General features: G+C 46.8%; 1 protein-coding gene across 3 annotated transcripts in view; it reads left to right on the top strand.

The window, feature by feature from the left end:
* LOC105291466 (pancreatic lipase-related protein 2-like) overlaps positions 1–13,204 on the top strand; it is a 31,046-nt gene extending 17,842 nt beyond the window's left edge. The window contains exons 5-14 of one of the 3 annotated variants that reach the window (XM_011359256.1): positions 1,233–1,367; positions 2,038–2,149; positions 3,533–3,652; positions 4,143–4,262; positions 7,352–7,470; positions 7,925–8,054; positions 9,650–9,761; positions 10,647–10,798; positions 11,899–11,911; positions 13,141–13,204. In XM_011359256.1, coding sequence (XP_011357558.1) covers positions 1,233–1,367; positions 2,038–2,149; positions 3,533–3,652; positions 4,143–4,262; positions 7,352–7,470; positions 7,925–8,054; positions 9,650–9,761; positions 10,647–10,798; positions 11,899–11,911; positions 13,141–13,204 — 1,077 coding nt within the window. Of the gene's footprint in view, positions 1–1,232; positions 1,368–2,037; positions 2,150–3,532; positions 3,653–4,142; positions 4,263–7,351; positions 7,471–7,924; positions 8,055–9,649; positions 9,762–10,646; positions 10,815–11,898; positions 11,912–13,140 lie in introns of all 3 variants that reach the window. The other 2 variants (XM_011359255.1, XM_011359254.1) reach the window with 2 other exon arrangements.
* Positions 13,205–15,104: the final 1,900 nt, after the last annotated feature.

Raw genomic sequence — 15,104 nt, 5'->3', positions numbered from 1 at the left:
ATTTATAAATAGCCCCATGTACTAGTGATCACATCATTGGACAGCACTGCTCTACTTTATCACGAATATTAGTGATGAGTTAGTATTCGTAACAACCATTTCCCGAACCTGGCACTGTGATAATCGTGTCACAGTCTGCCCCTTTAATCCCCCCAGAAATATTGCAAGGAAGATATAGTTATTGTTCCCATTTTATAGTGGGGAAACGAAGGCACAAAGAAGTTCAATACTTGCCCAAAGTTAGATCCAGAGGTGAAAGGCAAAACCAGGTCTTCTGTCACGAGACACCACAATTCATGGCTCCACAGATTCACCTGTGAGAGGTAGCCATGGGCACTGCTCGTAGCTTAGTCTGCACTCAGACAAACCTCAAGCAGCTTCCGCCCAAGGGTTCTCTGCTCTTTTTAGGTTGGGGTCCCAGAAGAAGGCTGTGTGGGCCTGGAGCTGGGAGAGTCGGGGGGATGTGGTCCATCATGATGCCCTGGCCTCCTGCTAACTTGTCCCCACCTCAGCCCAAGGTGCAGTCCAGGGCATGCCAACAGGGACACAAGATATGGAGTGACCCTTTCTGACATGTACTTTTCCCTCTCAGGGGACCAGTATCTGTGCATGGGCAGTAGACTGTGGTCATACCACATAATATAAAAGGTGCATGTATTTGGGAGAGTTGTAGCCTCCCTCAGTCTAAATTGTATCTTATTAAATTTGTCCCTCAATACCTTATATCTCCCACCTATGCATTGCCGGGAACATAAAAGCAACTTCCCTGTGTCTAGTACAAGGGTCAGCAAACTTTTCCTATAAATGACCAGGTAGTAAATATTCTAGTATTTTGGAGCTATATGGTTTCAACTCAACTCTGTTGCAGCTTAAAAGCAGAGACAGACAATATGTAAACAAATGGACATGGCTGTGTTCCAATAAAACTTTATTTATAAAAGCAGGTGGATTTGGCCCTCAGTTTGCTAAACTCTGATCTAGTAAGTGATCTTTTTGCCCTGGCTGAGTCCATAACCATCTGTGAGACCTTAGACAAGTCATTTACTCCATTCCAGGCCTCAGTGGCCATATCAGTGTCCATACCCAGTTCACAGAGAGGATTAGGACAAATGGGAGGAGTATGAAAGCTCTGACACAAACTAGATGCTTGACGGCTGGGAATTCCTGTCTCCGGAGTATGCAGCCCGTGCTTGCTAATAAGTTGGTTCCTCCCTCTTGTTTTTCTTCCCCAGAAAATGTTTAAAGTGGAACAAGTGAATTGCATTTGTGTAGATTGGAGACGTGGGGCCCGGGTGCAATACACACAAGCCGTCCACAACATTCGGGTTGTGGGAGCGGAGATAGCTTTCTTGCTACAAGGACTGTGGGTAAAACCCTGCCTGGGCCACATCCTGTCGGGAGGAGGCAGAGAGAGGGACAGGCAAGCACCCTGGTGCACTCAGAGGCAGAGGTGGCCTGGGGACCTGTGGGCAGCAGTAAGGCCTGGAAGCCTGGCAGCCCGCGACAGGCCTTTTCTAAGACGAAGCTGCAACCTTCCTCCCTCCCGCAGTGTCCTGAAGATCCCCAGCTGTGACGCCTTGGGCAAATTAACTTATTTGAGCCTCAGTTTCCCCCTTTTGAAATTAGCCTTCCTTGCAGGCTGTTCTGGAAATTTGAGAGCAGGCTGTGCTGCCCAGCAGTTCTCAGCCCAAAAGATGAGTCTTCATTCTCAGACAGCCCGTGAGGGAAGGCCCCTTCTGCAAGGTCTATTCAAGCCCAGGCCCTGCCAGGGATGAGGAGAGGGAGGCCCGCGGTGGGGCGTGAATGGCAGCAGGCTGCTCACACCAGTCCCGGCTAAGGCGGCCTGCAGTTGACAGGGTGGCCGCTGGTCAGCACTGTTGGCCCGCGCACCAACCAGCCCGCGGGACTCGGGGAATGTGACCGCCGGGACGCACGATCGCGTTGTCCTAGGCGGTCTTGGAGCCCGCGTTGTGCCTCCGGGGTCCATCCCCACTCCCCGCCCCTGCCTGGGGGACCTGACGCGCCATCCTTCCGCAGACTGAGCTGGGCTACAGCCTCGAGAACGTGCAGCTCATCGGCCACAGCCTGGGCGCGCACGCGGCCGCCGAAGCGGACAGGAGGCTGGGGGGCCGCGTGGGCAGGATCACAGGTAGGGGGTGCGGGGGTCGGGTCTGGGTTCCGGCGGGGAAGCACTTCCCACCGCCAAGGGCGCCCCTACTGGTTCTCCGGGAACTGATTTTAGGTGATGCACCGACTTAAATGAAAAAATAATCGCCCATATATTTTCATGTGTATTAGAAAATATATGATTGTAAAGACATTAAACCCACGAATTCAGGATTATTATTGCTAGAGTATGGCTGAGCAAAAAAAAGGTAAAATTTTTTACATTGATTCATCAGTTTCACAAGTACTTATTTGTTGTCTTTGCTGTGCCAGGCACAGGCAGAAAATGAAAGTGGCTAGCTGAGACCTGCCACAGGAGGAGCTCAGTCAATACCGAACAAATGATGAGTGAGTGAATGAATGAATGAACGAATGATTAGGCAAAACAAGACGTAGACAGAGACAACTACTTATTTTGTGCAGCCAAATCAGTGTGTAACTCGGGCGAACAGTTCGACATTTAATGAATGTCCCCGTGGCCCAGGGCGAAGGATAGGGGATAATAGTTCATGTTAGTGGAGAATTTTCAGCTTGTAAAATCCTTTCTCTTACATCTTTTCATGAGATTTCTCACGATAACCCCATAAGGTAGGTTGTTCTTCATCCTACTTTCCAGATGAGGAAACTGAAGCTCAGGGGGGACAGTCACTTGACCTTGCATAGAACCAGGGCTAGAATACAGGTCCCTGGGTCCTGGGTGCCACGCTCCTACCACCCGCTGCTTCTCTTTGAAGATGAACTAGGCACAGCCCCCGCTTCAGGGAATGAAATGCAGTCTCGCCAGGAGGCAGACAACAAAGCAGGCAAATAAAATTCAAAGCGGAATTGATAAATGCAAAATAATCCTATACAACTAGTATGGAATGGACTGAGAAAGGCGAGGTTAAATTTTTCACGAGGAGGTGGTGTCTGAGTCGGGTCTCGGAGGGGAACTATTTTTAGATTAGGGGAGATTGAGGGGAAGTGAGCCACAGCCTGGGGACAGCATAAGCAAAAACACAGAGGAATAGACAGTGCGGGGTTCTGGGACTGAAGGCAGCTGGCTGAGGCCAAGGAGCTTGCAGTGGTGGAGAGCAGTGGCCAAATAGTAACCCGCGAGAGGAAAAGAAGGAAAAGGGAGATGAGGGGTCAAGGGCACCACCGAGATCCTCCAGGGACCCAGGCCCTGGGCGTTTCTGGATGTCCTTGGACTTGCAGCCTCTCTGTTCCAGCCTCTCCCAAGCGTACCAGAAACCATATTCCCCTAAACCATGGCTACCGGGCTATGGGGCCATTTGCTCAGGAATCCCCATGCTTTTGTGGGTACAGGGTTTAGATCCTGGTTTGTTTAAGAATATGGCCTCGTTGTTCACTTCCCCCCTTTCAGGACTGGATCCGGCAGAGCCATGCTTCCAGGGCACACCTGAGGAGGTTCGGCTGGACCCATCTGATGCCACGTTTGTGGATGTGATCCACACAGACTCTGCTCCCATAGTCCCTTTCCTAGGTAAGTTTCCTACTCCACCTCAATGACCAGCTATGACTGATGACAGTGGGTCCAGGTATTCCCCCACCACACACACACTTTCTGAAGGGATGGCATTCAAAATGATCACCACAGGAAAAGCTTGGGCACCAACCACTTGAAATGGATGCATCACAAATAAACAGCCAGTCCAGTGCCGGGGTATCAGCCTATGGCCCCAGATAGGCCAAAAAGACTTCTCTAGCTCATGAAAGATTGTTGCTCAGTCTTCAAACCCTGTGCCCTTCCCTAGTCTGTTAATATTCAGAATGTCGGATATATTTACTATTGATGCTTGACTGTACTTGTGAAATTCAGAGTTAATCTTTGAATATTTTTCTTACTTCTTTTGTCAAAGCGTTGCTTATAGTTTGTTCCACTGGAGGCTCTTGCTCCGGTTGGAACAAGTTGAACATGTTGTGTGGCCACAACCTCACTTTGGGACCACTTACCTTTATTTCCAATGTTTGAGGTTTTGGAATGAGCCAAAAGGTGGGCCATCTGGATTTCTATCCAAACGGAGGAAAGCAAATGCCTGGCTGTCAGAAAAATATCCTTTCAACCATCGTTGATGTGAACGGACTATGGGAAGGTACGTAAATTAGAAAAAGCAAGACAGCGACTGCTCTGCTTGGGGGGGAATCCGAATGTGTGGTCCGTCTTCATAGTACTGAATGTGTCACCGCTTACGCTGTGCTCAGTCTGTCCCAGGCGTTTTCACACCAATGTCATGAGAGAGTTACTCTGACGAGCCCCATTTTACACTTGAGGAAACTGGGTCAGAAGAGTTCAAAAATTTGCCCAATTATACTGAAGCATGATTTCTGGCTGCAAAGCCCCGACCTCATGCCCCAGACTGCACCATCTCCACCCATATTTGGATGCTGAGACGTAAGCTGGGCAGGCACATCGGTGAACTCCCAGCTCTGGCTCTGCCCCACCCTAGCCTGGCTTCAGTTCTTGCTCCTTGGAGGGCATAAGCAAAGATTTGAAGGGCTTCGACTTCCTTGCCCTTTGCTATTATCAGATACTGGGACTGAGAAGGGGCTGAGCTGGAGAGAAGACCAGTGGGATGTGCTCTGTGAGCTTGGGGAGCGCGTGCGTAGAGGCAGAGACCTGAAGGTCCAGGGGAACGAGATATGCGTGTGTCAATGTAAAAATGTCCAAACCTGCAGAGAATTTGTATGAGTTTATTTGAACCAAACTGCCAACAATTGCCGGGAAGCAAAATCTCAACAGATTGAGAAAATGCTCCAGAGAATGGTAGTTTTGCAGCTTGTTTTATGCATTAGAATCAAAGGAGGAGAGGTAAGGAGGGTTACATGAAATCCGTTGGTGGTAGATTAAGGGGGCAGAAGAAAGCAAAGTGGGGAGCGTGCATCTCTAGGATCGGATAAAGAATAGAAAAGAAAGATACATACTTCTTTTACACTGGCGAGTACAAGATACTTCATAATTAACATGTACAGCACCCAGAGATGGTTTGCGGGGAATAATATAGTAATGAGGGTTCCGTGGTCTTGTGCGCTGGTGCCAGAAGTCGTGCCCTGAGGGGTCTGCAAAAGGAGATTACTGTGACATTTCAAAGCTATGTGATCTTAGATGGGCATAGACAAGAGACAGGCTCACTTACCATAAGGACTGACCTTTGCTGAGGACGCCAGAGGCCTAGGACGTGACTGCCCACTATGACCCGCTTGTAGTTAGGGATTTTTATTTTCCGACCATCCTATGTAGTAACTTCTGATCTCTGAGTTTGTAAGGCCGGCCATGCAGGCCTCCCCTGAGCTTGTCGGGTTTAGTATGTGGCCCCTTTTTGTCCACATGGGTGTCTCCATTTATCTGAGACAGAGGCTGTGCCCCTAAAGCACCATCTCCGTCAGCTGCCCTTGTTCTGGCCTTTGCTCCATTCCTGTTGCCCCAGCCCTAAGACCAGGCTTCGCTCTTCTCACTGAAGGTGGAGGCTTTGAGTCTGTGATCATCTCATTTTAGTGTTTATGTCTCTGAGCTGGGAGGTCCCTGAGGCCAGAGACTGTGTCCTGAGCATCCCAGATACCCCAACACCCTGCTCAAGGCCTGGCCCAAAGCAAGTACTCAGTACAGTCCGTTAAACTGAGTTGAGCGACCCTCTGTGGCATTTTAATATTCTATGTGTTGACTGTGAAAGAACAGAGTCGATAAAGCAACAGCCAACGTGCAGTAAATGGAGCCTTTGACCTCCTCTCCACTTGGCATCAGGTAACCCCCGCGAAGATGCGGCTGTCCTGCTCACCGAAGGAACACCAGAGTCACAATGAGAGCTGCCCCCTCCCAGAAGTGACGAGCAGGGCACACATAATAGAAGGGAGCCCAGGTTTAATTAAAGAGGCAATTTAGAGTGAACAAGCCCTTGCACACTGGAGTGTGCTGCTATTGTGTGGGGCTCCCGGTCGCCCCGGCGCTGGGCACTGAGGAACAATTAAATCCTCTTGCTCCTCTATTATGGGATCCCTGGGCAGCAATTTTGGATGAAAGAAACAATTAAGTTTGAAACAGGTTGTGTTGTCTGGTAATGAGCATTGGCGTAGGGCAGGGAACCGGCTTCAGCTGGAAGTCTCCGGGCGGTGGGGCAGGCGGAGCTGGGGGCTGTGGAAGGCTAATCCCCCCAGCACAAAGGGGACTGTTCCGTTCTCCATGGGTGGTTGATAAAGCTCCCCAGACCCCCCAGAAATGGTCCCCAGGTATGTCTGGGGTCACTGTGGGTCACTCCATGGAAAGTTTTATACCAAGCAGCTAGAGAAATGAGAAAACAATTTTGCAAACACGGAGACTTTGGTTTAAAGAAAAAGATGGTCAATAAAATACAGTGAGAGAGTGGCCACAGGCCACAGTGATCTCGGTCTCCACTGCTCTTACCTTGTGCCTGGAATAGTGAGGAGTGGGGTTTCTCGGCCTGGGGCCCGTCGGCACAGAAAAGCTTGGTTTAAGTGAAAGGCCTGTCCAGTATGGTTTAGAGTTCTCAAACTGCGGGATGCCCTCAGGTGGGATGCCACTCAGAGTGCCATGTGATTGGCCTTCACAGTGACTGGTTTCAGAATGGTTGAACTGCTATCATTTAAGTATGGAAGCATTTTCATGTAAAAGTCAAGATGCTGGCTTCTCATGAAAAATCAGAAGACAAGCAATCTGGGCCTTTAACATTCAATGACTGGCCGATCTGTGTAAGATCCCCTTTCAAAGCTATTGCTATTTTCTCTTTCTCCTCTCTCCTCTCCTCTCCTCGCCTCTCCTCTCTCTTTCTATATGTATTTGTTTCTCGTTCCCCACCCCCAGGCCTCCAACCCTCGTCATCTATTTATGTTAGATGCCTGGCCCCTGGAGGATTGGACAAACGTGCTTGTGAGCACTTGTCGCTCCCCAGCACTTGCCAGGCCCTAAGGAGGCCCTCACCAGCAAATGGCCACAGTGAGAGGTAGAGGGAAGTGACTCTAGCCAAACACCATTACTAAACCATTCCCCAAATTTCTTACTTGCCTCAAAGTAAGTCAACATCGATGACAGAAAGTTTGAATTGTGACCAAGGTGTTCAGGAATGCCCACGTCTACATGCGAAGTGTAGAGGTGCTTCCTTACTTAGTCAGGATGGTTCAGGCTTCAAAAGCGAAGTGCCTCTGTGAACAGCCATGGCCTCTGCTTTCTCAGGCACCCGAGACTTTGCAGCTTGCAATCACTTGAGGAGCTACAAGTACTACTCAAGCAGCATCCTCAACCCCGACGGCTTCCTGGGCTACCCGTGTGCCTCCTACAACCAGTTTCAGGAGGTAAGTCATACCAGCGGCCCGGGAAAGATGTTGGTGGCAGCTCTGTTGTTGGTTTTGTCCCCGAGGCTTGGAACAGAACAGAAATGTAACTCTACATCGAATGAGAGGAGGTACTGGAAATACTGAGCCTCACAGAGGCTTCTTCCTCCAGGGAGCAGGGTCAGCAGGAGGGGTCAGCACAGACCTGACTGTGCTGGGCCTTCCCTAGATACTCAACTTTTCATTCTGGAAAATTCCCAATAGATACATGTATGCATGGGTCAATGGATGGAGGGTAGGGTGGATAGGTGAATGGAAGGATGGGCAGGTGGATGAGAGGCCAGATGAAGGATGGATGGATGGATGGATGGATGGATGGATGGATGATAGATAGGAAGATGAATTGATTAATTGAGTGCATGAGTGAGTGAGTGCTTGAGTCAAAGGCCTACTACCCACATTTTTTTCCCACTAGAATAGCTGTTTTCCTTGCCCAGAGGAAGGATGCCCCAAAATGGGGCACTATGCTGACCAGTTTCGAGGGAACACCAGTGCTATGGGACTAACGTTTTTCCTGAACACAGGAGAGAGTGGTAACTTTACTCGTAAGTTTTCATTTTACCCATTTAAAAGTTGAAAATAATTTTAAAAGGTATATCAACCTTATTAGTTAGGAGCCTTGGTAGCAACTGACAGAAACGCAACTCCAACCAGCTTAAGCTATGATAGAAGGACAGTAGAATGGCATTTGTCTTGGGCTTCACTTTCACCCCTTTAGCTAATAATCCCGATCAGTAGATTGAGTCCAGTGATCGGCCCAGGCCGAGTCACATGTCCATCCACTCCTGTGGCAGGAAGGCTGGGTCCATTAACAGAAGAAGAGGGAGAGCAAAGTGGGACAAAGTCACTGTAACTCAAGAAGTCCCCCTGTATACACACACACACACACACACACACACACGCATACTACATTTTTGTTACTATTTTGCCCAGCTTCCATTTAAAAAGCACGAGATAGTAAAATCATCAAGATTCCCTTGTAATAAGGAATATTACATGGCAGCTAGATAGAAGAACAGTTACTTTCCAAGGGAGTTTTAAATTTAAAAAATATTTATGTAGCACTTTACAAAACACTTTTTACACACAGTAGTTCATGTAATCCTCACAATACTGACCATGAAAGATAACAGCTTGGCAGTATCTAGAAAGTCTGACATGCATATTCCTGCCTCCTGCTCTCCCACGCAGAACCCACCAGAAAGCCAGCAGCAAGGATCCCCAGTAGGGGCGGCCTTCCAGAACGCAGGGCAGGACAGAGAGGGGTGACGAATTAGTCTGGGGTAGGGATCGGTGGAGAGGATAGAGAATAGCATTGTATACTATTTACCGAAGGGGGCTGGGGTGGGGGTGGGGGGGAGCCTAAAATCTCTTACATACGTGCGGGCGCACATGTGTGTAAATGTTCAGAGAAAGCTCTAGATCTGGGTTTCTCAACCTCAGCTCCGTTGACATTTTGGAGCTGGATAATTCGTTGTCGAGAGGGGCGGTCCTTCGCACTGGAGTATTTAGCAAACCCATGGCTTCTACACACTAGATGCCAGTAGCGCTCCACCCACCCAGTCCATTCACCTGGTGTGTCAGTCAATAATGTCTCCAGACAGTGCCAAATGTCCCCAAGGGGCAAAATCACCCCTGGACTTGATTAAGTATAGAGACCAAACTGCTTACCTCAGGGAAGAATCTGGGTTGAGGACAGGTAGATGGGGTGCCGTCCACTGCAGGTGAAAAGAGCAAAAAATCAGTATCAAAAAAGAGAGTAGTAGGTGATTTACCCAAATCACCCAAATGTTGGAGCCACAAACACCTCTGCCTCCCTGCAGCCTTTCTGGCGTAGTGGCATGTACCGAGGACACGGGGCTGTAGTAACCGGCCTCCCTTCATCCATCAGAGCCCATGCATTGCTGTCCAAGCAAGAGACTGTGCCAAACTATAATATTTACTTCCCCTTGAGTCCCTCACCCCCGCTGAGAATCTGAATTTCTGGGACTCCAGCTTCATCGAAGGAAACTATTGGTCATATTTTCCCTTACCTCGCACCCATGGGGGATTCAGAGCTGGGAACAAGAATGCTTCCATGGAGTCTTTTTTTTTTTTTTTCAACAAGATGACTTGGAACCGATTGTATTTCTTTGGACAGGTTGGAGATATAGGGTGTCGGTCACCCTGGCTGGAAAAGAGAAAGTGAGTGGGTCCATCAGGATCGCTTTGTATGGAAGCAATGGAAACTCAAAACAATATGAAATTTTCAAGTAAGTTTGATAGTACAGTGAAATGACCCTACCTTCCATAATAGATGGTTCGTGAAAGATTGGGTATACGCCGTTTTATAAATCTAGCCCTCTATTATACAGAACCATTGAATCCTAGAATGTCAGAGCCAGAAGGAAGTCTCAGCATCTAGCTCAAGTCACCCCCATTTTACATATAAGAAGAGTGAAGCCCAGAGAGGATGAACTTCGCTATTTACAATGAAACGTGCTAACTCCTTTTGGGATGTCGCTCATTACTTCTAGACTACGTAGGTTTTATGAATATCAAATTCTTCTTAGACAAGGCACATTTACATGGCAACTCATTCCCCTCCAGTGTATACTCTCTGTCCCCTGACACAGGCTACACGTGAAGCCTGAGGCCAGCTTGTTCTTGCTGTGGTAGCCTCAGCACCTAGCTTTTGCTGGGCATATGTGGTGCTTGGTATGTATGAGTCGAGTGAATGCCTAACCATGCATGCTGTAAAATTAGACTCTGTTTTTTGCACCAACTTTTGCATAATTTTCATGTTAAAGTTTGCTGACAACTTCGATGCTACATATGAGACCTCACAAATGACTTCTGCCGAACCATATGCATCTTTAAACATGACATTACGTTAATTAGTCCTGCAGTGAATTTATAGGGTTAATACGCCACCCGAAATATTTGACTTTTCTCTAGAAACAAACTAAGACGGTAGAAATCGAGAGTCCAATATCTTTTTTTAAAGGTGTGTTCTTCACCCCTGGACATGTGTGACATTTTTGAGGTATTTGCCAAAAACCAACAATAGCAGCCATTGTCTGGAGAAACAAGAGATTGCTACTGTCCTATGTATTCATATATCCAACTGACACAACATTTTATGTCTGTGTTTTCAGAGGATCCCTCAAACCAGATGCAAGTCATATGCTTGTCATTGATGTTGACCTCAATGTTGGAAAAATCCAGGAGGTTAAGTTCCTCTGGAATAAACACGTGATAAATCTCTTCCGGCCCAAACTGGGGGCTTCTCACATCACAGTGCAAAGTGGTGAAGATGGGACAGAGTGCGTATCTTTCATTCTATCTAAGTCTTATTTCCTATATTTGCCTATTGATCTATCTGTGCACACATACATACATACACATGCCTACCCACCCGTTTTGTACCCATCTACCCATCCACTCAGTCATCCCTTTCTGTCCATCCACTTAACCACTTACCTATCCACTTATCCATCTATCCAGCCAGCCATCCGGCCATTCATCTACCCAACTATTCATCTCAATTCTCCACCTATCCACCTGATTTACTCTGAAAAATCAAATATTGTTTTCCTTATGCCAAGTTCAACTTGGCAGGACCAAGACATCAGTTGTAAGGCAGAAATTCGAGAAACAGGAAAATAATGAGACTGTTTTATCTGAAACAATAAGGAATAGACCTGGACAGTACTTGCATGAAAGCTCTGAGTTAATTTCAGGTGGCACGCATTTATTAATATAAATTGATTCGTTTGGAGTCTGTGGCATGAGAGGAATATAGACTGCATTGGGATCTAGTTCACAGTGGCAAGCTGTTCTCTTTCTCAGGCAGTAGAATCTAGCTTGGTAAGAGTTGGAAGAGAATGTGACTGTGTTTAAAATATGGAGAGAAAGAATGCCACCTTAAAAGAGAATAATAGAAAATAATAGGACGTTAGCCTCTGAAGAAAACTTAGATATTACCTTTCAATGGCTCTCATTTTAAGATGAAGAAAGTGAGATTCATAGAGTCATGTAACTTGTCTAAAACCACATAGGGAAGCTAGAGGGAAGAATACTGGACTTCAAAATGTTTTCAAAAACACATACCAAGATTTTGCTCAGCTGCATGACTTAACTGTCCTGACGGTAATATTCTTAATTCCTGGGCGTGTCACTGGAAGGATCAGATGTCACTGTGATGGTGCCATTATTTTGTATATTTAAGAGTAGAACTCGAGCGTGAAACACAACCAGGATTTGCCCCCAGTCTTCTGAGGGCCAGTTCAAGTCCCCTTTCCACTGTGCCCACCCAGCTCATACAGCCAGACGTAGAGCTGAGGAATCCTTAGGACCCGGCTGTGGAATGCGCTGTGGAACTGTCTGGATTTTATAGTATTTAGGCAGGGGTGGGGGTGGAGTTATTGTTTTCAAGTACAGTACAGCTCACATACTGTATATCCCAAACACCAAAGTCTCCATCCTGCATAAGGGCTCCCTTGTCAAGGAGTTACATTCTGAGGCTGAGTCCTGAGGGAGGCCTGTCTGGACAACCATCCTCTTTTAGCCAAAGACGCCTACTAGAAAAGGAGGAGGCCAGAGTGCTCTGCATCTCATGGCTGAGTGCCCCAACCTGACCAGGCGTTACCCTCTTAGGAGTGACATACTTCCATGATCTTTTTCTTTCACCATCTTTAGTGAGATGTCATTTCTGTATCATTTATTCACCCGTTTAAAGTGTACAATCCAATGACTTTCAGTATTGACGGAGTTGTACAATCATCACCCCAGTCAATCTTAGAAAAAAAGAAACCCCACACCCATTAGCCATCACCCACTAATTCCCTGATCCCTTTTCTCCAGCCCTAGGCAACCACTAATCTACTTTCTGTCTCCATAGATGTTCTTATTCTGAACATTTCATACAATATACAGTCCTTTTGACTGGTTCTTTCACGTAGCATCATGTTTCCAAGGTTCATCCACGTTGTAGCATGTATCAGGACTGCATTCCTTTTTATTACCAAATAATATTCTATTACATAGTGTAACACGTTTTACGCATTTATCAATTGATGGACATTTGGGTTATTTCCCCTTTGGTGCTATTATGATTAATGCTGCTATGAACATTTATGTACAAGTTTGTGGTGGACATATATGTTTATTCTTCTTGGGTATGTACCTAGGAGCGGAATTGCTAGGTTACGTGATAACTCTATATTTAAGCTTTAGGAGAGCTGCCAGACTGTTTTCCAAAGTGGCCGCCACATTTTCCATTCCCAGAAGCAGCGTGTGAGAAACCCTCCAGGAACTTAACTCGATGGGGAAAGTCCCGTCTGAGCAGGCGGGGGCACCTCTGGGCCCTGAAGTCATTGCCAGGCCTAAAGCTGCAGGCTCATGGGAGACCCCTTGGTTTTGTATATATTTAGTCTGATGCAGCTGATTCCAGCTTGTTAAAAGGCCACAGGAAAGGAGGCTGTTCTTTGAGTGGTTTTGCTTAGAAAGAGTCACTTGGACTCTGCCTGGAGGAGCAGAGCCTTTCAAAGAGATCTGAATTCCAGGCAGTCGGTTCAATGCTATTTACTCATCGAGGTCCCAGTTCCACAAGCTAAACGAGCCTCATGCTGAAAATGTTCTCCTCCACAGGTATAATTTTTGTAGCAGTGACACCGTGCGAGAAGATGTTTTCCAATCTCTTTACCCTTGTTAAAAATGTGGTACTCTCTTGTATCTTTGGGGCAATAAATTTTCAATGTCCTCGGGTTGTTGTTGAGGTATTGGTTTGACATTCTCCATCTTCTGGAGTCACATTTCAGAGATTATTTTTTGGGACTGGAGCCAAGTTGGCTACAGGTAATGCCTGATCCTTCCACTGGGCCACCATCTCGCTGAGGGCACTTCGTATGGCTTGTTCTAATGTATTTTACTTCCTTAGACAATGAAGTTCTGTCCTATTTGAAAAGATCATCATTATTTTCACGTGCTGCCTACCCAGCTTTTACCATCCTAGGGTAGGAATATATACATATATGTGTATCTACATATACATATGTGTGTACCTATCTCACACTCTTGCCCCACCTCTGCCGTTTTTTTTTTCCCCCACACAAATGGTAGCCCGCAATACACACCATTCTTATCCAGCTTTTTGCCCTATCCATAACGTGGATATTATTCTCTAATGGTACAAGCTTCTTCATTCCTCATAGGGCTTTACAGAGTCCACTGAGGAATGCATGGGTATGGTTGTCTTTGCTGATGGACATATAAGTAGATGGTCTCCCAAATTTTCCTACTGCAAATATGCACACACCTAATATCCTTTTATGATATATGTGGAGTGCGGTCCTTCTAGCCTGGCCTCCTGCCCAAGCACGGCCTCCCACAAGCCCCCAGCTGATCTGCCTACTTGTTCCCACTCCCTTGTGCGTAAACAAGCTGGTGTCAGGTAGAGGGTGTCATTTTCAGGGTAAGGGGATAATGGTGCAGGGTTGGCCCGTTGCGCTGGAGTAGGACCATTCACTGTTTAATTCTTAGAATCCAGAAGGAGTTTCATTGAGCAATTCCATGAATGGCATCATGACAGCAGTGGTTGGTTCTTAAAGGAAGTGATTCATCCACCGAGATCCCGAAAATGAGGCAGAAAGAGCTTTCCTTTCCCTTTACGGGGACGTCTCTAATTGATAGCGGAACGGGAGTGCTTGAGCGCAATACCTTGGTATTTTTCTTTCATTCTCTTTTTTTTCTTTGTATTTTCTAAAATTCTTTTCCCTGAAGTGTGAGGCAGCATTTAAAATTTTGGCCTGGTGCAGGAAAATAGGTCTTTGTCTGAGACCTTTGAGACTTCCTAGATCTCAATAAAACTGTAGATTATAAGACAGAGGTTCTCAGCCCCAGCTGTGTATCAGAATTGACTGGGGAGCTTTCACAGGAAGCCCCATGTCCTGGACGACCCCTAGAACAATCAGAATCTCTGGGGCGGGGCCCAGCACCAGTCTTTTAAAAACTCCCCAGGGGGTAGACAGCCAGGGCTGAGAACCAACCCTGTGTTTCCTTCCAAGAGTTTCTAATGACACGTTATAATCTTTACTCTTATTAATTCTCATAGTGTAATATAGGTCTCTGCAGGGAGGCAAAGCTGGCATTGAATCCCAGCTTCCTCTCTTTCTACCTGTGCTACCTGGGTTGGCTACTTCACTTCCCTGACCTCAACACTTAACTGAGAATAATAATGGCCCTCCTGCAGAGAATGGCTGTGACAATCAAATAAGATAAAGAGTGCCAAGCACTTGATACAGCGCCCGGCACATGACGAACAGCCAATAAATGAAGCGGGAAGGCAGGCAGGCCTGAGTTACTCTTTACAAGTAACAGAGACACCAACAACCAAGATTAAAGACCAGCACGGCCTCAGAAAAGGAATTCGAAGTGGACTCAACAAAAGATTAGTATTCAGAATACACGAAAGGAAGGACAACCCAATAGAAAAATGGACAAAGGGACATGAGCAGGCAAAGCACAAAGAGGAAACTGAACGATAAATGTTTGAGATTCGCCTTCACTAGTAATCGGGGAAGTATAAACAAAAGCAACAATATGACATTCACATC

This window comes from Pteropus vampyrus, unplaced genomic scaffold, assembly GCF_000151845.1.
Source record: "Pteropus vampyrus isolate Shadow unplaced genomic scaffold, Pvam_2.0 Scaffold46, whole genome shotgun sequence".
Lineage (NCBI taxonomy): Eukaryota > Metazoa > Chordata > Mammalia > Chiroptera > Pteropodidae > Pteropus > Pteropus vampyrus.
Note: the sequence above shows the minus strand (reverse complement) of the source record. Positions and strands in the feature narration are given on the sequence as shown.